At 45.5% G+C, this 25,030-nt stretch overlaps 2 protein-coding genes across 3 annotated transcripts in view; one reads left to right on the forward strand and one right to left on the reverse strand.

Annotated features, from left to right (window-relative positions):
• Nucleotides 1-1,144: 1,144 nt before the first annotated feature.
• Nucleotides 1,145-4,123, forward strand: SP9 (Sp9 transcription factor). The gene is made up of 2 exons (XM_084892475.1): nt 1,145-1,449; nt 2,522-4,123. The coding sequence occupies exons 1-2, from the start codon at nt 1,429-1,431 to the stop codon at nt 3,980-3,982; spliced, it is 1,482 nt and encodes a 493-aa protein (XP_084748601.1). The 5' UTR covers nt 1,145-1,428; the 3' UTR covers nt 3,983-4,123.
• Nucleotides 4,124-12,674: 8,551 nt separating this feature from the next.
• The window catches only part of CIRSR (corepressor of RBPJ and splicing regulator), a 29,788-nt gene continuing 17,432 nt past the window's right edge, over nt 12,675-25,030 (reverse strand). For both annotated transcript variants that reach the window (XM_084892658.1, XM_084892657.1), the window contains 3 exons: nt 17,862-17,968; nt 16,671-16,756; nt 12,675-15,509 (listed from right to left, as the gene is read on the reverse strand). In XM_084892658.1, the coding sequence (XP_084748784.1) occupies nt 14,543-15,509; nt 16,671-16,756; nt 17,862-17,968 (1,160 nt within the window). In that variant the 3' untranslated portion in view covers nt 12,675-14,542. The remainder of the gene's footprint in view (nt 15,510-16,670; nt 16,757-17,861; nt 17,969-25,030) is intronic.

A 25,030-nucleotide genomic window follows, 5' to 3' on the forward strand; every position in this document is an offset into this window, starting at 1 on the left:
TCCCGCCTCGTCCCCCCCCCCCCAACCGCGGATGGAGGTCCCCGGAAAGAGGCTCCTTCAAAGCACATCCACCAAAGCCAGGCGCTGGGGGGCGGGGCGGCTGCGGGAGCCCCTCTCCTCGGCCTCTCCCCTCCGAGGAGCATCTAGGCCCAGGAGGTCTGGCGTGGGAGTGGGCTGGAGCTGGAACAAGAAACCTCGACTCTAGGTGAAACGTGACACGCACATCTCCACCGGGTTAAACAAACAGCCGAGCAAGCTGCAGCCTGGACCGCGGGGGCGGCGGTGGGGGGCGGACGCGGCTCGCGCGGGCCTCTGTTTCCAAAGTTGTTAAAAGGTGAAAATAAGCAGCTTCACGCGGCGGCGGGTTGTATCGGCGGATGCCTCCCACCCACCGCCTGCCAGCCCCCAGCAGATAATCAGGCACATCCCACTGTTTAGTCCTATTTGACAACTGGGTTAACCTGGTATCTAGGCGCTGGCGAAAAGGTACAAAGGGGGTGGCCTCAATTACCACCAGCAGCTTCTGGTGTGAGTGGCACTTGCATGACTCCCCGGGGTCAAAGGCCAGAGCGACAATTAGGAAGTCACTTAGGCCGCTGGGGGGAAATGATGGGATGCAGCAGGCTGCAGGCCCTCCCAAGTCTGTGTGGGTTAGCCTGGGACCAAGAGGCCTATATATTTTTTTTTTCTCCCCTCGGAGGTACCATCCCCTCAGTGGGATTCAGAGTAAAACTGAATCCAAGTGGGAATAAGGAACCGGGCAGAAGACACACGCCAATGCTAAACAAACTTCGCGAGCGAGCGACCGTGATGGATTCCAGCTGAAATTGTGTTCCGAAGGCGAAGCCCGGGCACACAGAGCGAGCTGAGCGTTGACATTTGCGTCTCCACTCGGGCCTCGCAGATGCTGCCTCCAACCTCGGCGCCTCCTCCCCTCCTGCTTTCCTTTCCCACAAGTGGGGGGTGGAGCGGGACTGTCAGCTCTAACTTGCATCACCGAGGGGTGCTTGGGTGTGGTGTGGCTCGGTCTCCACGGTACTTACACCCGGGCTTGATGCGTGAGCGTAAATGTTTAATTGCGCCGTAATCTCCCCAAGTCCCCAGCCCCGCGACCCCCCTCCTCGCTTCAGGGGCCTTGACTGGCACGCGCCGGGAGCCCCGGCTCAGGCCCTCCGGCGGCTCTGATTGGCTGCGGGGCCGCTCCCGGCCGCGGCGCCTGCGCCCTCATTGGGCGAGAGGCGCAGCCAGCGGCACTTCAAAGCGGGTGCGCCTCGCACTTAGGCTGAGTTTGGCCGGCGGGAGCCCGGAGTCCGCTCGGCGCGAGCGAGCGCAGGGACGCGGGACCCGAGCAGTTCCTCCCGCCCCCCCAGCGGCCGCCAGGCTCAGCCCCGCGCCCGGCCCCGCCGCCGCGCAGCCCAGGGACCTGCTATGGCCACGTCCATCCTCGGGGTAAGTCAGTGCGGCGGCGACGCGTTTGCTTGTTGTAACTGGAGTGATTGTTCCTTACGGCTTCTCCGGGCCCCGCGGCTCGGGAGGGAGACACTGTTGCTGCCGGACTGGTTAAGCTTCAACTTCTTTCAGCACTTTGCCACGTTTTAGGGACCGATTCTTTCCAAGGGATGGGCACCTAAGGAAGTGCGTTGGTAAGAGATGGATTTGTTAAGCAAGTCGTGTTAAATCTGGCTTTTTAAGAAAGCTTAAAGGTTTATTTTCTTCCTCCCTCGTGATGTATATCCCCCATCCCCTCATCTCCCCCCCCCCTTGCTTCGGAGATTGTTGCAATTATGCGACAGTGGTATTTCCAGAAAACAGCCTTAATCGGTTTGCAGTTCCTGTAGTCACGCTAACAAACATTTACACTTCTGTGGCTCCCTGGTTCGCTGGTGCCTCACATCCATCGCTGGGTTGCTTCTCCGTGGATTCTTGTTTTCATCATCGGGTTTGGGGTTGATTAAACATTTAAAACATTTTCTATTAAAAAAAGAAAAGAACCAAGTAGTAGCAACCCTTGGAGGAGTGCCCCAAGTCCCCCCCCCCCCCCACCACCGCCCCTGGGCCACTGTTTCAGCCGCCTCTGCCGTCACCCGGAGATGGTGGTGGTTGTGTTTACCCCGGTGCTTCGCCCCTAAGGGCGGTTTGGGGGGCATCCTTGAAGGAACGGGCTTACGGCCAGCGGCAGGAGAGCAACACGAATCTGATCCTGGGCAGGGGTTGTAGCGACCCAGGCGGGGAGAGCCGAGACCCCTTTGATTTGTAGCCCCACCGAAAAACAACTTTCCGGCTCCGGGCCCTCGTCCTGGCGATCGCCGGGATCCCCGCGGGGCGCGGCGCATCCTCCTCGTGGAGCGCGAGGGGAGGCGGCAGGAGCCGGGGCGCCGGGACCCCCGCCCGCCCTCCACCCCCCCCCCCCCCGGGACCCGCCGCGGGGCGGCGAGACCGCTCACGGGGCGCACTTTGTGTCTTCCTCCCACTTCTTCTTGCCCCCCCCCCCGGCCCCTTACCCCCCCAACCCCCCCTTTAGGAAGAGCCGCGCTTCGGAACGACCCCGTTGGCCATGCTGGCGGCGACCTGCAACAAGATCGGCAACACGAGCCCGCTGACGACGCTGCCGGAGTCGAGCGCCTTCGCCAAGGGCGGCTTCCACCCCTGGAAGCGCTCCTCGTCCAGCTGCAACCTGGGCTCCAGCCTCTCGGGCTTCGCGGTGGCCGCGGGCGGCCGCGGCTCGGGCGGCCTGGCGGGCGGCTCGGGGGCCGCCAACAGCGCCTTCTGCCTGGCCTCCACGTCCCCCACGTCGTCCGCCTTCAGCAGCGACTACGGCGGCCTCTTCTCCAACTCGGCGGCGGCCGCGGCGGCGGCGGCGGCGGCGGCCGGGGTGTCCCCGCAGGAGGCGGGAGGCCAGTCGGCCTTCCTCTCCAAGGTGCACCCCGCGGCGGCGGCGGCCGACGGCCTGTACCCGCGCGTGGGCATGGCGCACCCGTACGAGTCGTGGTACAAGTCGGGCTTCCACTCGAGCCTGGCGGCGGGCGAGGTGACCAACGGCGCGGCGGCGTCGTCGTGGTGGGACGTGCACGGCAGCCCGGGCTCGTGGCTGGAGGTGCAGAGCCCCGCCGCCGCCGGGGGGCTGCAGGGCTCGCTGCACTCGGGCGCCCCCCAGGCCTCGCTGCACTCGCAGCTCGGCACCTACAACCCCGACTTCAGCTCGCTCACGCACTCGGCCTTCAGCTCCACCGGCCTGGGCTCCTCGGCCGCCGCCGCCTCGCACTTGCTCTCCACCAGCCAGCACCTGCTGGCCCAGGACGGCTTCAAGCCGGTGCTGCCCTCCTACTCGGACTCCAGCGCCGCGGTGGCCGCCGCCGCCGCCAGCGCCATGATCTCGGGGGCCGCGGCCGCCGCCGCCGCCGGGGGGAGCTCGGCGCGCTCCGCCCGCCGCTACTCGGGCCGCGCCACCTGCGACTGCCCCAACTGCCAGGAGGCCGAGCGCCTGGGCCCGGCCGGCGCCAGCCTGCGGCGCAAGGGCCTGCACAGCTGCCACATCCCCGGCTGCGGCAAGGTGTACGGCAAGACGTCGCACCTGAAGGCGCACCTGCGCTGGCACACGGGCGAGCGGCCCTTCGTGTGCAACTGGCTCTTCTGCGGCAAGCGCTTCACGCGCTCGGACGAGCTGCAGCGGCACCTGCGGACCCACACGGGCGAGAAGCGCTTCGCCTGCCCGGTCTGCAACAAGCGCTTCATGCGCAGCGACCACCTGAGCAAACACATTAAGACGCACAGCGGGGGCGGCGGGGGCAAAAAGGGCAGCGACAGTGACACAGACGCCAGCAACCTGGAGACGCCGCGCTCCGAGTCCCCCGACCTCCTCCTGCACGATCCCGGGGTCAGCGCCGCCCGGGCGGCGGCGGCGGCGGCGGCGGCAGCAGCAGCGGCGGCGGCGGCGGCCTCGGCGGGAGGCAAGGAAGCCGCGTCCGGCCCCGGCGACTCCTAGAGATCGATCAGGCGAAAGGCGCGAGCGAGCAGCGGGCAGAGACGTCGAGAGCAAACGAGAGGTTCCGAGGGCGAGCGAGCGAGCGGGGGACGGACGGGCTGGGGCTCCGGGGGCGCCCCCGGGCCGGCGCGAGGTGGAGCGGAAGCCGGCTCCCCGGGCGCTCTTCGCCGGCCGCGCCGGGAGCTCCCCTTTGCTATCGGAGCTCACACGGGAATCGAACGCGTGGTCCAGGAACAAAAGCAAACCATCCTCCGACACAACAACACTACTTACAAACGGCACACACAGACATACACACACACACACGCACACACACACACACACACACACACACACACACACACACCGAGAGACTCGAAACCCAAAGCACACACACCCGCACACACGCACAAACTTCTTGAGGGAAGAGCAATACACAGAAACGCTCCCTCCTCCACCCCCTCCGCTCCCCTTCTCTTTCCTTTTCTCCAAAAGCAAGCCACCACCCTGCAAAGGAACTGTCAGAACACTTTCAAAGAAACCGGACCTATACAAACAGACCTTTTGTGTGGATTATATTATATATAAAATACTCCAAGTCCTGCTTAATATCTACTTACATTGAGACTTTTTTTTTCCTAAAAAAAAAAAAGGAAGCATCATAAAAGGCTTAAGGTGAGAAATTAAACTGGAAGTCTAGTGACAGCTCTGTATTTGACAACATCTGTATAAATAGGGTTCAAAAGATTATGTTCTCTTTTATTTTCTTGTAAATGTTCATTCGAATAGAGTTGTTTGGGTTTTTGTTTTGTTTTTTGGTGAATTCCTGAAATTCAGGGAGTTTTTTTCTTTAATTTTCTGATGCACTTTGTGAAAGTCAGTATATATATGTAAAAGATATTTAAAATGTTGAGTTATCATTTCACTCACAAACTCATAAGTTAAGGCCATCTAAAGAAATTAAATGCGTTTATCTGTATGAAGAAAATCCTGACAAATTTTCATTTTGGTATTATTAAAGGACTCTGAACAATACACTTCCTTTTTAAAATCCTGTTCCTCCCTCAATAACCTTTATGTGGGTCGACATTTTTGGTTGGGAATAAAAATTCCCTTAATGTTAGTTATAGGTGATGGAAGTTTCATGTAAGTTATAAAAGCCATAAACATCCGGTTTTTTGAGGAGTCAAAATTATTTATTTGTATATTAACAGCGTAAATTAAATTGGGTTATAAGAACGTGTAGTTGTATTACTTAATGAGAGAGTTCTCAAAAGGTGACATTTTAAAACTCTGGAATGCCTAAAAAAAAAAAAGGTCTTTGACAATTTTAACTGGGGAGGTGCTTACACCTCCTGGAAGGGGTCAGGAAAAACAACCGCGGGTTTATTTGTTTTTAAAAAGTGATTTAAAAACAATCTGAAAGGGAAAAGCTTTTAAAAAGAAGTCTTCCTTCCCAAGGCCCTCTATGTTGGAGGCAACTCCAGGGAATAAATCGCTGGAGTCAATACTCCGGAAAAGACATTTCATGCCTAAATGAAAATCTTGTTAAATGTTATTAATTTTGACTTAGAGCACACAGCAGCCCCCTGTGCCTTGTATTCCCTTATTAGGGATTCATGTCTTATCAAATATCTAATTAATCTCCTAGACATCATTTGTTCTGGCCAACTTTATCTCAGCTGGTCCACGGGGAAAACTCCAAATATTCTCCGTGACAAAGCTCCCTTGAAGATCTTTTTAATTGTCTAAATTAACTGCGCCAAATTTGCATGTCAAACGGTAAAGGGCAACCTGAGATAAAATGTAAACGTTTTAAAAGCCCCCCAAACTAAGCACTTGATTTGATAACTAGGCTTTTTAATGCTATGGAAGACAACTGCTCCTTTCCTTTTCAAAGACGGCTGATCTATGCAAATAGTGAATTGGAAATGCCGAGGTCCCCGCGCCCGTCAAATGGCCCTCGCAGGTTATTTGAATATCAGTGGCGCTGCCTCTGAAAAGGTTCAAGGATGCTCTCTGACTTCTTTGTGATTACTCAGTGCGGCGTCTTATTCTGAAGAAAAAAACCTCGGGAATAATTAAAGGCTGGGATCAGGCCTGGGAACACATTCGGGACAGGAATCTCATTTAGACAGTCTCTTTCAAAATAAGGCACAGTTAAATTGACCAGAAGGCAATTATTGAAATGAAAATTATTTTCACTCTCTTTGTCTTCTGACCACCAACTTAACAGCCCCAGTTTAAAAAAGAGAGGGAGAGGAGAAGAGGGAGAGGAGACGAAAAGAAAATTGGTAAATGAGATAATTTCACAATTCGGGGGGAAAAAATGGTAATTTAGAAAATAAAATGCGTATTTGCAGAATAAAATGTTTTTAAGAGGCTCCCTCACACAATAGGCAACACAAGCAAAGTCAGCCCCAATTGGAAAAAAAAAATTTTTTTATTACTGTCCATCTTGGGAACTTGAATGAGGTTTTGATGTTTAGGGAAGAAAGAAATAAATCATTGTTATTAACAGCAGCATGTTTTCTCGGGAGCTCTGCTCTGAGAAGCCACGTCACAAAGTAGCGATAAAACCCAGAGCAGAGGTTCTCAGAGGGGAGTTTGCAGCGTGAGGTTCCGGGGCTTCCTCCCTTCCCTCCTCGCGGTCCCCGCAGCCTTGGACGGTCCGCTCTCCTTCCTCGAGCTTTCCTTTTCTCCGGCTATTTTCTCTCCCAAACCAAACCGTTCCGGCGGGACCTCCCACCCCACCCACCGCGCGCCTTTTGGTTCAGGGTTCCTGTTCCCCAGAGGCCCGCAGGGGTTGCGTTTGCCCTGGGGGCTTGGGGCCGGAGCTCTGGAAGCCCAGAGGGTGCCGGCACCTTTGGGGGCGCGGGGCCGCGGCGCGGTGGTGAGGGTGAGCTGGGCTTTCCCGGGGAACCTGGGCGCCCGGCGTCTGTCCCAGGCAGCTTTGTTTCTCGCGGATAATAAAAGCAGATCAAAGGGCTTGGCCATGCAGGTCCCGCCGGCCGTGCGGCTGGCTCCGCAGCCCAGTGATCAAGGCCCCTGCCTGCTCCCTCTGCCCCCGGGTCAGCGGACGTCCATCACCGCGGCTCCCGGGGCGGCGGGCGGCGGCCGGCCCGAGCGCCCGGCCCGACCAGCGCTGCTCGCAGACCCTGAACCTGCAGGGAGCGGGGCTCCTGCCCCGAGAGTGGAGACCGACAAGCCAACACAGAGCCCACCCCTCCTCCTGGAGCCCCCCAGTTCTAGGGGGACCAAGGGGGACCCTAGGAAACGACCTGGGCGCGTGGAGACCAGCGGAGGCCGAGCAAATTGGAGAGACTGTGCATGGGAGGCGAGAGCTCAGGGAGACTTGGGTCTTCACCTGATGGGGGCCAGTCTCCCCAGGGCCACCTCGGGGCTCCGGGGTCCTGGGCTACTGGAGCTCCGGGGCCCGGGAGGAGAGGGGGGGCTCGGACAGGGCTGCAGCCTGGAGGCCGGTGCGGGGCGGGGGGCGCAGACAGGACCTCTGGGTGCCACTCAGGTCCGGGCGGGCGAGGGGAAACCGGATTTCGTTTCAGCCGTTTTCTCCCAGCGTTTCCTGCTGGGTGGCAGCTTCCAGCGCAGCAGAGGAACGAAGACCAAGTTTTCCCTAGTCCAATCTGTACCCTCCCCTGGCGTTTGCTCCGGCCTTACTTTCCCCCCTTGGAGTGAATTGGATCCTACCGATGAGGAAAAAGGAAAAAAAGAAAAGAACGTTTTTTCTTTCCTCAAGGATGGGACACAACATTATCTTGACGAGATTAGATTGTGCACCTGAAACGGCGTGTCTGGACATCCCGTCAAAACCGTTACAAGTCGTGTGAAATTGAATTTCTTTTTTATTCAGATGGAAACTTTATTTATTTTAACTCTAATCTTATTTGCATCTATTATTCTGTATTCACCAAGGCTCTCTCTCCCACAACAAAAATGCAGATGAAGTAAATCTTACATAAATCCCGCCCATTTGTGTAATTGGTATACTAAGTGTTTATTTTAAGTGAGAATAATTTAGCTACAAATTTTCTTAAGGAATAACATTCTTAACACATTAAAAAAAACTGAAAACTCTGATTTGCTTTTATGTTTGACAGTCGCTCTTGATTCCCTTAAGGAGCTTGGCGAGCGCGGCTCGCTGGCGCCATCTAGAGCTCCGGGCCGGGAAGGCCGCGCTGTCCTCCTCGCTCGCGGCTATTTGAGCCGGGAGATCGGCGTTTGCCGCCAGCTGCAACAACCCAGCGAAGCAAGAAAAGAAAAGCGAGTTTGTGTGTGTGTGTGTGTGTGTGTGTGTGTGTGTGTGTGTGTGTGTGTGTGTGTGTGTGTGTGTGTGTGTGTGTGTGTTTTGGAGGATGGGGTGAGGGTGCGGGTGCGGGTGGGGGATGAGGAGAGCCCCGCAATTGGAGGGGCGCTGCTTAGCAATGGCCGGTTCACTGCTCCTAGAGAAGGAGGTCATTTCTGAAACAGGCTAATTGAAAAATCTAAACAAAGTGAACAAAATAACGAAGGTCCTGCTTGGCCCTAGTCTTTGAATTGTTGCATTTAATATCCCTTTCCAGGAGGCAGCATCAGGATCTTCCGCCTCGGAGCTGAGCACGCTGGGTGCAGACCGTGGCGACTTGGACCCCTGGTTGGGACCCGGGCGTGGGCACAAGTGCCCCGTGCTCTCTGCCCAATGACTCCCAGGTGGGCCGAGAGCCCTCGGGCCTGGGAACCAAGCTGATTATTAAACCAGGCAACCAGACCGTCCCACGTCCCCAGATCCCCCTTGGAAGGAAGGGAAGCGAGGGACATACAGCTTGCACCAGTCTGGGGCCGCGATGGCCCACTCAGCCTCCCGCATCGCCGGCGTCCTCCAGGCAGCTGTCCCGACCGAGCCGAGCGGGGGGGGGGGGGGGGGGGGGGGAGAAGACTGCTGGGCAGACGCGGGCCTTAGGGGCGCGCAGGTCCAGCAGCCCCGAGACCCCTCGTCGTCCCAGCCCCTCCCGAAGGGTCCTCACTTCCTTGCAGGCGCAAACTGTGATCCCCTTTGTTCCCACCTTTTTCCCTTTGAAACGAAAATCTAAAATCTGATAACAGCTGGGGGCGTGTACCAATTTTCTCTCCTCTCTGAGCATCGCCCTCCCCCCGCCGCCCCTTCCCCTCCTCTTCCCGGTCCCACTACCCCACCCCCGGTCCTCAGACGCGGTGCATGGCTGCTGCTTCTTGCCTGCTCCCCCCTCCCCGCCACCCCGCGCGTTTATTGTGTTTTAATCGGAAAAGCTACACCTCCAAGGCTCGCGCACAAGGGAGGCGGCTGGGGCGCCGTGGACCGCGGCAGCCCCGGGCTCCCCTGTCTCAGTTCTCCCCTTTCCGAGAACTCACAGCCACCTCCTCAGCAGCGGATAACTCTCGGCTGCATTTGTAGTTGCTGTTTTAATACAAACCCCGCCGCACTGCCTGTTTCAGAGATGTGCTAATTACTACTTGGATAGCAGGGCGCAAAGTCCTTGTCCATTTCTCAGCACAAAGTAGGTTGCTAGAAAATTTGAAATTGCCTTTCAGCCTAAAGCTGCCTTACCTGAATGTCATAATTACAGTAATTATGTACATCCAAATTACATGCTAATTAAATTAGAATCAAATCGTTCTAAATCGAAATCAAATGAGGTAGTGAAGAATTAATCAATGACAACATAAATAGAGAGCTTCCTTCAGAGATATTTATTGTAACGACCCCAAGGAGGGATTTGATCTGGAAAAGTCACCTGTTTATTTACTTTCAAATTGGTAATCAGTTATTATCCCTTCTCCGTAATTTTTACCGTTCAGTGTTATTTACCCCCCCCCTCCAACCCTTATCTAGACTCAAGAGTTTATAGAAATATGTATGAGGTAAATTAATTACAGACATGCCTTCCCTATACGTTACTGATATAAATATATACAGTGTGTTTGCAACTCTAGTTTAAAGGGAAGGTTTCGGAATGTCCTTGAGTCCTGTTCCAGGGCCTTGTTCTCAGGGATCCAGGAAAGAAAGGAACCCAAGTGTTTAGGTTTTCCAACACCCTTGCACTTTTTCTTTGGAAATTCCTAACAGAGATTTTGCATTGTTTTTGCAAACGTCTATTTCGGGATAACTCATATATAAAAGAAATGCACAGTGATAGGTAGGGCGTCTCCCGCAGGCAATCCGTTTTCTGCTTGCAGATTGCTGGCGAGAGGTGACACTTTCCTTTTTGCTCCAGGAGCGAGGTTCGCAGAGGCGTCCTAACGCGCCCTCTTCACCTGTGGAGCCCGAGCGACGAGAGAAATTCGCTCGGTTCCCGGCCTGCCACAGGCGAGTCCGCCCTCCGCCCTGCGAGGAAGAAACGCGCCGGCGGCCGAGCGCAGCTCCTGTGGCCCGCGGCCCGGTGGCCGGGGCGGCGAGCTAAACCCTTACACGCTGCGGGTGGGGAATCCAGCGGCTGCCTTGCGCGTGGGGCGCATCTTTTAGAAGAATGCGCCCTCTAATCCTCAACCTTTCCGTTTGGATTTGAGGTGTATTCAGGTTTCCAACCGCGGTCTAGAAGGAAAGCAACGTACAGTTCGAAGGGGTGGCACTGCCTCAGGGGATGGGATCACTCTAGCACCCACTGCAGCCCCTTTCTGGCTTCCTTTTGGTTCAGGGCGAGCGAGGACCTTAGAAGCTCCGCTTTGGCCAGCGACAGAGCCCCTGGACCTCCTCTGCTGCCCACCATTCCCCCCCCCCCCCCCCACTTGGGCCAAAGAGACTGGCTCATGGGCAGTTTGGGCCAGAATGTGCGTGTCTTCCCATTACAGCAATGGCAGCTCCTGCATTTCACCGGGCAGCTGGCTTCATTATCACTGCTCCGTCCTGAGGGTGGTGGTTAGTGTGGCTAGTGTGGCAGGAAGGGAGGAGGGAAGAGAGAAGGCGATGAGTACCTGTTTCCTTTCTATCAGCAGGACCGGTCTTAGGGATCTCATCAGGAGAGCTCTCAGCTGTCATCGGATTTCCCAAATCTTAAGAGTTGCTGATTGCTGGCCAGAGGTGACAGTTACTTTTTTTTTTTTTTTTTTTTTTTTAGTCATCTTATTTGTTCCTCACAACTCTTTAAAAGGATTTCTCCTTTTTGACCCAATAAACAGTCAGTCTCAAGGCCTACAGTTAGTGAGTGCATACCTGTATCTCTTTTTAAGAAGTGGTAACGACCTAAGTTTCCTTTTCAGAAAACCCAAGTAAGATTTCTAAATATCCTCCAGCAACCGAAGTCGAAATGCAGCTTTCTTCCTGATCTTAAGCGCCCTGTGTGGAGGATGCACCCTCCAACAGCTTCTGGGCCCAGCAGTCATTTGGTAAGGAGGTGAGTGAAGTGGCTCAGATGGATTTTGGAAATATTTGAGCGTCAATGCTAAAGCATATTAAATGTCTGGTGATTAAAACTGGAAAACGATGTGCTCCCAGCAGCGTGGACTAATCTGATTCACTATCGGCTAGCGGTCTCACGGAAGCACAGCAAGATACATCTCTCCAAGCCTGTCAGATAAAAAGCTTTTTTCAGATTAAAACTGTGTGATTCAAAACAAGATCTCCATTGCACACCGAAAGGTAAGCCGACCTGCCACTTTGCTGCAGCAAACTCTGCTTATTTTGGTACATTTATTTAATGAAATTATGACTAACCACATAACATTCAAGATAAGTAAACAAGTCCTAACCTAGTAACCTGATCCATCCTGGCCATTTGTAAATCAACAGCACCTCCTACAGGAATTAATTTGCTAGTATTAAATTATGTTAAGTGTAAGGCCAGGGAAAAGGGGAGTGCCCCCCGGCCCCCCCCCTCCCCCCCCAAAAAAAGTCTCTGGAGTCTGGCGGTGTATTTCCAGGTCCCTGGACAAGTGTTACCAGGCACACCCATATTTCTTAAAAGAATTTGTCTGTTGAAAGTAAGAATGACAAACATCATCAGACTTTTCAATGTCACTGTTGAGGACTCTTGTTCTTGAATATTCATTATACTTGAAGGATTCCTTTTTGGTTTATAGTATTAGGTGGCGCTCTACACATACAAGTAGACATATTTTTTAAAAATGTATTTTTTATTGATTTCAGAGGAGAGAAACATCACTGACGAGAATCATTAATTGGATGCCTTCTGCATGCCCCCTACTGGAGATCCAGCCTGAAACCTGGGTACCTGCCTCCCCACCCCCCCACAGGAATTGAACCTGGGATCCTTCAATCTGCAGGCCGACCTCTATCCATTAGCCAAACCAGCCAGGGCAAGTAGACATCCTTTTATGATGAGGTTAATCTCTAGTTCGACCTCATATTTCAAAAGCAAAAGTAGAATTAGATGTCTAACATTTTTATTTTAAAAATCACTTTCAAATCCTTTTATCCATACCAAGAATATGCAGAAAAGGCAAGCCTCTTTGAAGCTCTTACCTTATGATTCGTGTAATGCCTTTTTTCAGTTTTTAAGTTTGCAAGGTTGATATGCTAGCCCCTTGGGGCTGTCTAGCACCTTTGGGTGACCAAGGCTAAAAGCCAAACAGTAAATCAGTATCTTCCATAAATACATGGGAATTTTTCTCACCATTGGATGGATAAATTGGTAAATCAGTTTATATTTTTCTCAGTCTAACAATGAGGGATAAACCAGAGATTTAAAACAATTTCTTTTGTGAAAGTCAAATGAAAAAAGTGTAAAAAATAATGTATTTCTTTAATTCACTTTAAATTACAGGATGAATTTCAACATTTCTCTTCATGAACACTGTATTTCCCTTCAGAAATCCTTTAAGGCAGTAGATATTGCATAGATTTTGACATTATAAAGTATAAAAAGGCATATGTTAGAAAATAATTAGTACATTAATGAATTCAAGATGTAAATTAGCATCTTTATCAATTTCAAATTCATGCTTTCTTTTTTTAAATGAAGGAAAAGAATCTTTTAGGTGCATTGTAAGTTATTAAAGGATAACTTTAGAAGGAATTCAAATTCTTCCCCAATTCTCTGAAAAACCTAAATAATCAGACGGTTTCTTACACCTTTAGTTAGTTGCTTCTAAATCAGAGGACATTTGTGTGTGATATACAAGACAGACACATATAACAGACCACAAGGAGTGGTTTCATTTACCTCTTCTTCCAAACTTATTTCTTATAGAATTTACAAAATATGGCTGCCAACCCTCAAAACTATCTAATCAGTATCTGTATTGTATTACATAACATGTTAAAAATGTGGAACCCTGATAAAAAATACTTGTGTCCAGGATGTATAGCATGTCTTTTTTGGAATTGCATGATGCATAGTTTTTACTACTTTTTCCCTATAGTTTCTCATTACTAGGTCATTTGAAACATAAGGGAAAAGTTTAGATAAACCTTATATACCTATAGTCATAAAATATAGAAGAATTTACATTGGTCCATTTGTGACATTACATACTTAACCTTTAGAAGTGAATTCTAATAGCTAAACACCAGTAGTAGAAAGACCACTCGTGGTAGGTAGAATAATGGTCCCTTAAAGATACATACATCCTAATCCCTGGAACTTGAGAAGATGTTACCGTACGTTAAGTAGCAAAGGAGAATTAAGATTGTAAATTGATTTTTAAAATAGGACAATTCTCCTGGTAGACTCATTATAATCACAAGGGTCCATAAAAGAGAGATGAAGAATGTCAAAGTGTCAGAGTAATTATCTGTGACCCTCGACTTGCCTTTGTTAGCTTTGAAGATGGAAGAAGGGACCAGGAGCAAAGGAATGCCTCTGGAATAGGCGAGCAAACAGGTTTTCTTTCCAGTAGGGCCTCCCGAAAGGACCAATCCTGCTTTTATGTTACTCCAGTGAAACCCATTTTAGACTTCTCATCTCCAGAACTGTAGAATGTTTTTGAACTGCTTTAAGTTTGAGGTAATTTGTTATGACAGCATAGAAAATTAATATATCATCCAAATGTAGATAGTGTACTCTGGAGAACAAAACACATGAGGGAGTTTAAAAGTTTTAAAGAAATACTTAATTCATACTAGTGAATTTCAATAATGTTTACATCTTGCTTCTAGTACATTTAAATTAAAAATTAAATTATACCCATTCAATTGTACTGTCATTCTTTTAATGATATTTCAGAACAAAGACAATGTCACAGAGTTGTGTTTTCTTTTAATCTGGTATAGAGGGCACAAGAAATACTTATCAACAGAAAATATTTTTACAGCTCCAAAATAGATTACTTACAAATATTTGCAAAGTTCATTATGAGATTTTTGTAGTTTTGTTCTTGATATGACAGTTTACAGAGACTGAAAACTAAAATAGAGCTTTTTTATTAGAAAGACAAGAGTACATATTAGCCCTTGCTAAAAGTATTTGATAAGTAGAGATATTTTTATTCCCAATTGTCACATGCAGTCTCTATTCTCTCTACTTGTTCATTCTATGTCACTCTGGTATGCTCATCTCCCGAGTTTTCTCTGTGCATTTTTCCTCCTCTGTACATATCTATGCCGTGGCTTCTAGTATCATTTCTTCTATTCCACTCTTTACTGGGACTTTGCTAAGACCGTTTTCTTATTTTCCTTTGCTTGTCACTGCTATGACTTCTGCTCCGGCTTCTTCTGCTCCTCTCATCTCTGCTCCGGCTTCTCCTGCTCCTCTCATCTCTGCTCCGGCTTCTCCTCCTCTCATCTCTGCTCCGGCTTCTCCTGCTCCTCTCATCTCTGCTCCGGCTTCTCCTGCTCCTCTCATCTCTGCTCCGGCTTCTCCTGCTCCTCTCATCTCTGCTCCGGCTTCTCCTGCTCCTCTCATCTCTGCTCCGGCTTCTCCTGCTCCTCTCATCTCTGCTCCGGCTTCTCCTGCTCCTCTCATCTCTGCTCCGGCTTCTCCTGCTCCTCTCATCTCTGCTCCGGCTTCTCCTGCTCCTCTCATCTCTGCTCCGGCTTCTCCTGCTCCTCTCATCTCTGCTCCGGCTTCTCCTCCTCTCATCTCTGCTCCGGCTTCTCCTCCTCTCATCTCTGCTCCGGCTTCTCCTGCTCCTCTCATTTCTTTCAGAGCCTCTCTTCTCTGGGCTGTGGTTATGGCTTCTGGATGTTCTGTCAAAATTAGAATGATTCCATTTGCTAGTTTCCCTAGAACTCTCTTGTTTTAAAAATCTAGGCTCTTCCTTGGCTTTCTCCTTATTACAATGATTGCTAGAAAGTTCTTCATAAAATGTTCTCTTCTTAGACTTGTCCTTTTCTCCTATGTCATTTTTATTTCTTGAACATTTGTTTTTCTTTCTTTTCTTCTTTTGTATTTTTTTTTCTTTGTTGTCACTCTCACTACCGCTTTCTGAAGTCTCACTGGAGGAGGAAGAGGAAGAAGAGGAAGAGGAGGAGGATGAAGAGGAGGAGGAGGAAGAGGAGGAGGAGGAAGAGGAAGATTTGTGTTTATGTTTTTTGTGTTTATTTCTACTCTTCTGAAGCTTTTTATTTTTTCTATCTTTTTTCTTTTTCTTTTTTTTCTTCTCAAGTCGATCCAATTTCCTGTTATTGGAAAAAAAAAAGTAAGAGACTAAAACTAGTCCTTTTATTGACAAACAAAATTTTGAAAGACAATAAATTTCCTTAGAAGCTATTGAAAGAGGTATTCAAATATAAACACATACTTTATTAAATGACAAATTATTTTCTTCCTCCTAAATTATTCATATTAAATGTAAATAAAAATTAAATGCATAAAGATAATTCTCTATTAAAAAAATCCCTATTGTATCAGAATTTGAAATGATATAGCACTCTAAATAAATGAATAAATGGTTATCCTGATTTAAAGGTTTGTAACATTAATTGGACCTACTACAAATTCAAATATATAACTATAATCAAGAAAAATAATTTTATGTATGTACTATTTTAAATTATGGGAATATTAATCAATATTACTTATAAAAATTCAAGGGTATATTCTCCAGAAATTCTGAGTAATAATACACTTTATATTTTTTATACTGTTTTTTGGTTATATAAAACAAAATAATCACATACTGGTTTTCAACAATGTTAGATTTATAAATTATTAGAAAAATTCTATTTAGGCATTCTGAATTTCTAAAGAGTATTTCACATTCTCAGAAGAGTAACTTGTTTATATGATATGTTTAAGTTATTCTGGAATAAAAACGTCTTTCACTGGGTTTTGTCCAACCATTCTCAAAACCCCACATCATGAGCTCCCTCTATTGGATTCAAAAGACATTTCTTGGATTTTTTAATCCAAAGGTAGTATGTTTAACAAGATTCATATTTACCTTAAATTTAAGCATTTGTCAGCATTCCTCATAAAATCTTACAAAATATAAAAGAGCAATACATAGCTCAGAATATTTTCTAAGAATAAATGCAAAGATATATATACAAATCTACTATACCAAGTAAATCCTACAAATAAATCTATTTCCAAATTAAGTATTCTGAAAAGTGCTATTTTTTGTGTGTGGTGTAATCTGGGTATATAATCTTAGATTCATTTTTATATTACTGAAAGACAAAACTGTATTACTATAGCTGAAGAATAAATCATTAAATAAATGCGATACACTGGCTTAAGTATCTTCATGAGCTCTTAGGATCAGAGTTGAATATGATACTAAGATGGAGCACACAAAAAATGTTAGAGAATTTATCAAACGTGTATTTTTTCATTACCTGAGAAGTTTCTGTTTTTGTTTGGTTGTTAGTGACTTTAAAAATTCAACTTCTGGATCTTCTTCACCCTCACTTGCAACATATTCCTGAGGCAACAAAGATCATTACATTGCTAGATTATAAAACAAGTTAGTTATCATTCAGGAAAGAAAATATTTATAAATAAGAAATTTTGTATTAGAGACATACTGTGGATGAATGTGACATTTTGAAATGTAAAGTGTGTGTGTGTGTGTGTGTGTATGTGTGTGGGGGAAATGTAAATTACAGAGTATCATTACACAGTAAGAGGGTAAGATGACAGCTTTGCCGGCACTAACCAACTTTAATCAGGAAGAGTATGATAGAGAAACAGATAAAATGTTTCTGTCTCTTGAGTTTGAATTTAAATACTTGAGGGTTTAAATGTTTTATTTTAAATTTAATGAAATATTAAAACCAAGAAGATCATTAACTTTTGGGGAAGATGAAAACCTCCACAATTTTAGCCTTTATAATTTCAACAGTACATTATTAAATATATGACTAGCAAATTCATATAAAATGTATCAAATAGTACAAATATATGATTATATAGGTTATATGAATAATCCCTAGTAATGTTTGAAAAGTAATGTGCCTCTTTTCAGAGTAGAACAAATTTGCGCCAGTGGGAGTCTGGGTTTTAGTCTTAGGTCTGTCTCAGAACATGACCTCAGGGAAATCACTTAACTTCCCTGGGTCCAGTTTCCTGATTAAATAAAAGAAATGGTTTGCATTAGGGTATCTACAACGCTTTGCATGCCACCATTTCCTGAATCTGTGTACGGTTTATAAATTAATGTTCAAAGTATTTCCTATACTTTTTAGGAGTTTTCTTTTATACATTTCTTCCTATTGGTTCTATTTATGTCACTTCAGTGGTAAGTTAGCAAGAAGGAAAAGTAACTACCTCATCACCAGTTCAGTTAGATATTTCATCCACATAAACCCAGAGGAGCAGTTTCATTTATTAAAATATAGGTTTAAAAACAATTTCTCATTTAAGTTAAAATAATAAAGAAGCAAAATCAAAATATACTTAGGCATTTTCTTTGCTCTATCTTGCTCTCCCATGGGTATATGCATATTGGAAAACATTAAGTAGCAATTCACAAGCAATCACATTTAGATTTTTAGGCATTTTCAGCTTACTGATAAAAAGATCATTACCTGTGATGGATCATTTGCGGTCAAGTTTCTCCCCAGTACATTTCGTTTCAGTGCAAATCCACTGTTTCTCATCTCCGCTATTAGCTCCGAGGGGTGCATCGATGGTCCTGTTCACAAAAATCACAGTTTGAATGTATCATTTATATCTCTCTACCTTCTTCGGACGCCACAGTAGGAATGCAGTTGAAGCTTTGTTAAGTAAAATCACAGCTAAATCAACTCAATAATCTTCTGCTGAGCAAATAATCAGATATGATTTTCTAAAACAGCAGTCTGGAGATTCAGAATAGAAAATAATTGCATTTTTCTTTATGTGCTAGGGATTCTCTTCTTGTGTAACTTTGTCATATTGAAAAAGATACATTTAGATGTTATCTGTTTGGCAGTTTCCAGTATGAAATAAAAGCAAAATGATAAAAAAAAAAAAAAAGGCTATTGAACTTATAATAGTTATTATTTTAGTAAGAACTCAATTTAAAAAAGACACTTAAAGGCACATGAGCAATTTATTATTCTAGTTTCTAATTCCTAATTCCTCACCCTTATTTATCAGCTATCAATACTGAGTTACAATATCATGTGGTTGCTAATTATCAACAACACACACACACACACATGCTATCGATATGGTTTCTATAAGTACTTCGGTTAATCGTGTGTGTGTGTGTGTGTGTGTGTGTGTGTTTATACACACCTCCAGAGTTTGAAATTTCTAGTTATTAGTGTCATGTTGATGAAAAGCAATTTTAGGCTGGCTATAGATTTATAAGTGTTATATTTTTCACAAGCTGCTATTTCCCCATTTGCAAAATCCCAAACTGAAAAGTGAGCTGTTTTCTGGTCACATAATATATACTAAAAATAAGTAACATAGAATCCTATATAATAAAACCCTAATATGCAAATCAACTGAATGGCAGAACGACCAGTCGCTATGATGCACACTGACCACTAGGGGGCAGACGCTCAACGCAGGAGCTACCCCCTGCTGGTCAGTGTGCTTCCACGGGGGAATGCTGCTCAGTCAGAAGCCGGGTTCACTGCTGGTGAGTGCAGTGGCAGTGGTGGGAGCCTCTCCCGCCTCTGCAGCAGCGCTAAGGACCCCTCGGGGGATGTCCAACTAACGTGGAGAGCCTAAGCTGGCAGGTGGACATCCCCCAAGGGGTCCCAGACTGCAAGAGGGTGCAGGCTGGTCTGAGGGGCACCCCCCCACTCAGTGCATGAATATAAAAGATATAATTAAAAATTGTTTAACACCTGAGCCCTTCCCTCAAACATTATTAGGTAGAATAGACACTTTCCTCTTTATTTTGTATATTCCACTTTCATTTTGTTTTCCCTGAAGGTAGTAAATAATGATGACAGTTTATGGAAGCTATTAACATTTCTGAATAAATCATCTAGACTGGCTTAAGTGAACTACACTGGGTGGTGTGTCTGGAATATAAGGAAGAATAAGACAATTCCTGCTAATAAGAAATTTATAAGGGATGTGAGAGATAAACATTCAGAAACTTATTCTCTAGTTCGATTAAGAACTTCATTTTCTTTCTCTTTATTGCTTTAACTGTTCACCTATATGTTACCATAGAAAAACAAAAAGCAACACAATTCAAATCTGTTCACTTCTCAGTAGCATCTTTGGTAAAAGTTTGGTCAAAGAGTTCAGGTGTAAATTAATATCTCTTATTGGACTTTATGGGCTTTTATTACTTTAGTCATGTTACCAAAAACAATGGAAAGTTGGCTTTAGTTATTAGGCAGAAAATAGGAAAAAAACACACCTATTATTGGAGAATGGGAATAATGTGATGCTTTAACTTATTGGGGGGAAAATCCTTACTTGGTTGAAAACAAAACAAACCAAAACATCATAAAGCAGCATCTTATTTCATTAATATCTTTCATTAATATTAATAGTATTTTAAAACAATATAGGATTTTATCTTTTTTTCTTTTATATAAGATATTTAATGTCTATGGATTACTTTAATAACCCTTTAATTAATTATTCAATTTGGTTGATAATATTGATAATAAAACCTTAGGTAAAAGTTGAATTTTAATATTAATACTGGTTGCTGCCAAATGGCATAAAAGTGCTAATACAATTAATAGCTTCAAATTAATGTTCACTTTGGTGGCTTTTCAAATTTTACATGAAGAAACAATTTTATAAAGTAGAAAATATCTTTTCTGAATTGTTAAAACTACATTTGTCAACTGTTTCAAATGAATTCAGAAAACAAACATGCTAAGGATTAGGATAGAAATCACTCCAGGAAAGGGCTAACGAAAATGCTATTATGATTAAAGGTTACTCATTTCACCAAAAGATGGGTAACTTTCATAAAATGTTTTAGAAAACATGTTCTTTTTACATTTTCAATGACTTCAAGAAAATGATCTCTTTCTGCAGTTTGACAGAGAGTATATAGATTATGAGAAACATTGCTCTTCCAGCATTTATATTTCTCAATTGAACACTGTGTAGTACATATGCTTAGCATACATTTCCAAATTCATGCACTGGGCCCCTAGTTCTCAAAATAAATATAGGGTGTCCTAAAAATGCATACACACTTTGAATCATTATTAATTCCAATAGGTTAAATCTGAAAAGAAAGAAACATCAGTTGAGTTATCAGAAAAAAGTGTTTATACATTTTTTGGGAACACCCTGTAGAGTTGTTTTTTTTAAAAAATATATTTTTTTGATTTTTTACAGAGAGGAAGAGAGAGGGATAGAGAGTTAGAAACATCGACGAGAGGGAAACATCAATTAGCTGCCAGGGTACATGCCCTTGACTGGAATTGAACCTGGGACCTTTCAGTCCGCAGGCCGATGCTCTATCCACTGAGCCAAACGGGTTTCAGCCACCCTGTATAGTTATGTTTACTGTTATAGAGGTAAACAATTTTTTCCCTTCTCATTGTGTGTGTATTATGGAAAATTTCCAATCTAGGGAGAATAATGTAACAAACCTTATGTATTCATCAAACAGTTTCAATAATTATCAATATTATGCCACTCTTGTTTTATCTATTAACTTTAAGTTTCTTTTTTGAAAGAATATTTTAAATAAATCTCAGATATATAAATCACTAACAAATAATTATTTCTTAAAAATAAAACCCCAAAACTTTCATCACACCTATTGATACAGTTTTAAGACACCATCTAATATCCAGTCAATATGCAGATTTCCCTGGTAGTCTCAAAACTGTCTGTCCAGATTAGAATCCAAACATTACATTTGTTTTATATATCTCCTAAGTCTCTCTCTCTTTTTACCGACGTATAACTGACACATACCTTACGTCTCTTTTAATCTAAAACAAATTTAGCAACCTCTCCTCCATTACCACTACTCACTTGTTGCAGAAACTCAGTCATTTGTCCTGTAGAATTTCACACATTCTGAACAGTGACACAACTTAATATGTTCTTCTAGCCCTTGTATTTCCTATAAATTTTTAGTTAGATCTAGAGACTTATTATTAAACTAAAGGCCCACTGGACGAAGATTTGTGCAATAGGCCTTCCTTCCCCTGGCTGCGGGCACCAGTTTTCCTCTGGCACCTGGGATCCAAGCCTTCACTCCAGCCTCAGTGGAGAGGCCAAGACCTGAGGCTTGGCTTCTCTGCTCTGGTTACAGCGGAGAAGCCAAGCCTCTGCAGTCTTCAGTCTATTTTATTTTATTTTATTTTATGATTTTTTACAGAGAGGAAGGGAGATAGAGAGCCAGAAACATCGATGAGAGAGAAACATCGACCAGCTGCCTCTTGCACAGCCCCCACTGGGGATGTGCCTGCAGCCAATGTACATGCCCTTGACCGGAATCGAACCTGGGACCTTTCAGTCCACTGGCCGATGCTCTATCCACTGAGCTAAACTGATTTCAGCTCGTCTTCAGTCTTCAGTCCTCGCTTGGGCTGGAGTCTTCAGTCTTTGCTCTGCACCTGCATATGCAAATTAACCTGCCATCTTTGTTGGATCAATTTGCATACCAACTCCTGATTGGCTGGTGGGTGTCATGGAGATACGGTCAATTTGCATACTTCTCTTTTATTAGTGTAGAGAGGTCTGGTGCACGAAATTCGTGCATTGGAGGGGGTGTCCCTCAGCCCGGCCTGCACCCTCTCCAATCTGAGACCCCTCAGGGGATGTCTGACTGCTGGTTTAGGCTCAATCTGTGCAGAATCAGGCTTAAACCGGCAGTCAAACATCTCTCTCACAATCTGGGACTGCTGGCTTCCAACTGCTTGCCTTCCTGCCTGCCTGCTTGATTGCCCTTAACCACTTCTGCTTGCCAGCCTGATCGTCCCCTAATTGCTCCCCTGCCAGCCTGATTGATGGCTAACTGCTCCTCTGCCAGCCTGATCACCCACAACTTCCCTCCCTTGCCTTGACCCGCCTCTTCCGCCGGGCCCCACATCTGCTGTGCACGTGGCCATCTTGTGACAACATTGTGCATTAGAGTGCAAGGACCACCTAGGCTTTTTAACCCTTTGCACTCCGCTGTACCCTCTCAGGGGACATCGGAATTCTAGCATATCACTCGGATGTCTCCTCTCAGGGGACATTGCAGTTTATTAGTGATTATGGGGAATTGAGTTTCTGCCGCAAAGTAGCGTCGAGTAGCTGGTAGCCAATGTCCAGAATGGTTCGGAGTGCAAAGGGTTAAAAAAATATATATTATATTGCTTTTTTTACAGAGAGGAAGGGAGAGGGATAGAGTTAGAAACATCGATGAGAGAGAAACATCAATCAGCTGCCTCCTGCACACCTCCCACTGGGGAGGTGCTCATAATCAAGGTACATGCCCTTGACTGGAATCGAACCTGGGACCCTTCAGTCTGCAGGCTGATGGTCTATCCACTGAGCCAAACCGGTCAGGGCCACCTAGGCTTTTATTAGTATAGATTATTTTAGTACATTATAACACATATTTTGGGGGAGTACATGAAGTCTAACGAAGTATGAATTTAAGAAATGATACCTGAAAACATACACATTTCTGGCTCTTGAACTAGACTAAGGAAAACAGGTTGAGTCTTCAACCTGGTGTGTTCCTGCTCTCACCATGTATCTACGATAGTCATAGCAATAGCAGTATATCCCTAAAAATATGTGTGTTTTAAAAGAACCCCCTCAACATTATAATAAATAAAATATATTATGATTCTCATTTCCATGAAAGTACCATCTTCTTTTCTAAAGTTAAACTGACTGTATCTAGTGAAAAAGCCACTCCTTGTAACTAAATGTAAAAAGGACACTTAGAGGCACTAGTTCTAGTACATGATCAAGCAAGAGATATGTGTCCAGTGGGAATTAGCAAGAATTATCTTACACTTATATTTAATTCCTAATATTCCCTAACCTTTTTGCTTTGAAGAAAGCTTATAGGAAGTTTTCTTTAAAAAGCCTAAAAGGGGGCACAGTAGGAACATGTAGCACAAGTCCCAGGGGAAAAGTGAACGAAGCTATTAATAAAGTGTGTGGGTGATTTTTATTTATATAGATGAGAATGTTTTATGTATAATTTTCTAAAGGTTATGCAAGAACCAATTGTACTGAATTGTAATAACACTACTCCATACTGGGAATTTTCCTGACACACTGCCAGTTCATCTTAGTGGAGGCTGGAAACAATAGGATTTCTTATTGCCCTTATCCCAAGTTCATACTGAAGACAGCTAATTTGATCTCTATTGAAACATACAATATAAAGGGAAAATGAAACATTTCATTTAATCTATGCATCTGAAAAATACACAAAACTAAGGAAAGATAAGACTGCCCTTATTGTATGCTGACACAAAACAGTATTAAGAATAATCTTGCTTTACAGAATCAATATAGTTAAAGACACATGACATATTTGATTATGTCTTCAAACTTACATTTTCAATTTAATTAAATGTGAACATTTTAGTGATGATACATCCAGCTAAAATAAATTCCTAGTGCTAAAGGACTAAGAAAAACCATTTGTCATATGGTGACAGAGGGACACTAGACTTTGGGTGGTGAGCCCACAATGCAATATACTAGTACAGATGATGTATCATAGAATTTACACCTAAAACTAATATAATGTTTTCAACCAATGTCACCCCAATAAACTTAATAAAAAGTAATTTATGTTGTGATGAATATGAAATATTAGAAGTTAGCACTATGTTTTAAGAATTTTTAAAAAATGTTTTTATTGAAGGTCTAGGAGAATCCAAGATGGCTGCTCGGGTAGGCACCTAGCCGCAGCCGCACGCAACAATTTCAATAAAATACAACTAAAATATAAAATGGACATTACCCAGAACTACAGGAAAGTCGACTGACTGGAAATTCTACAACTAGAAGCAAGGAGAAAACCAGAAGGAGGTGCAGAGGAGCTGTAAAAGCCCAAGGTACGGAGACACGTGGCGCGCGGAGAGGACGGAGCCGGAGAGGAGGGAGGCCGAGTGCCTGGCGGGCGTTCCCTAACGGGAAGGAGATAAACACTCCGACTGTGCTGGGCCCCTGACTGCTCTGAACCCCCGTTCTAGGCCAGACCCCGGGGACCCAGGCTCATCCAGAGGGAGCTGGGCTGTAAGGCGGAAACCGGGGAAGCAGCGAAAGGAGGTCCCAGAGGTGCGCATACTGTGCGCAGAGAAGGGCTGGCCGGCTGTGCCGTAGGACTGCCCTGGCGGGAAGGAGACAGGGGCTCCAGACTGCTCTGAACGCCATCTCCAACTCCACTTCCAACTGAACTGAACCCCAGTTTCGGGCCCATTGCGGGAGAGCATAGACAGTTTGGCAGCAGGCGAAAATCGAGGGCACCTTTCTCTCAGAGGCACTTGCAACAAGTACTGAAGGACCCTGAGTCTCAGGAGTCGCATAGGGCGGGGCGGACGGAAGCCAAGGCTGTAGGCTCCACCCTGAAACCCCGCCCCATCAGGAAAGCTGCCTGCGAAAATGCCTAAACCAAATAGATCACAAAGGAAAGAAATGGAGGATAAAAAGCGACTGGATATAGAGTTCAAAACCACACTTATAAGGTTTTTCAAGAGTCTCCTAGAAAAGGCCGATAAAATAAATGAGACCTATGAGGATATGAAAAGGGATCAACAAGAAATAAAGAATACATTGTCTGAAATAAAAAATATTATACAGAGTCCTA

Source organism: Pipistrellus hanaki (genome assembly GCF_964339955.1).
Source record: "Pipistrellus hanaki genome assembly, chromosome: 8".
In the NCBI taxonomy this organism is placed as follows: domain Eukaryota; kingdom Metazoa; phylum Chordata; class Mammalia; order Chiroptera; family Vespertilionidae; genus Pipistrellus; species Pipistrellus hanaki.

Excerpts from the sequence above, each read along its gene's own strand:
- SP9 (XM_084892475.1), top strand. The coding sequence starts at position 1,429 with ATGGCCACGTCCATCCTCGGG. Across the intron at positions 1,450-2,521 it reads TGGCCACGTCCATCCTCGGG|GAAGAGCCGCGCTTCGGAAC; the intron begins GTAAGTCAGTGC and ends CCCCCCCTTTAG.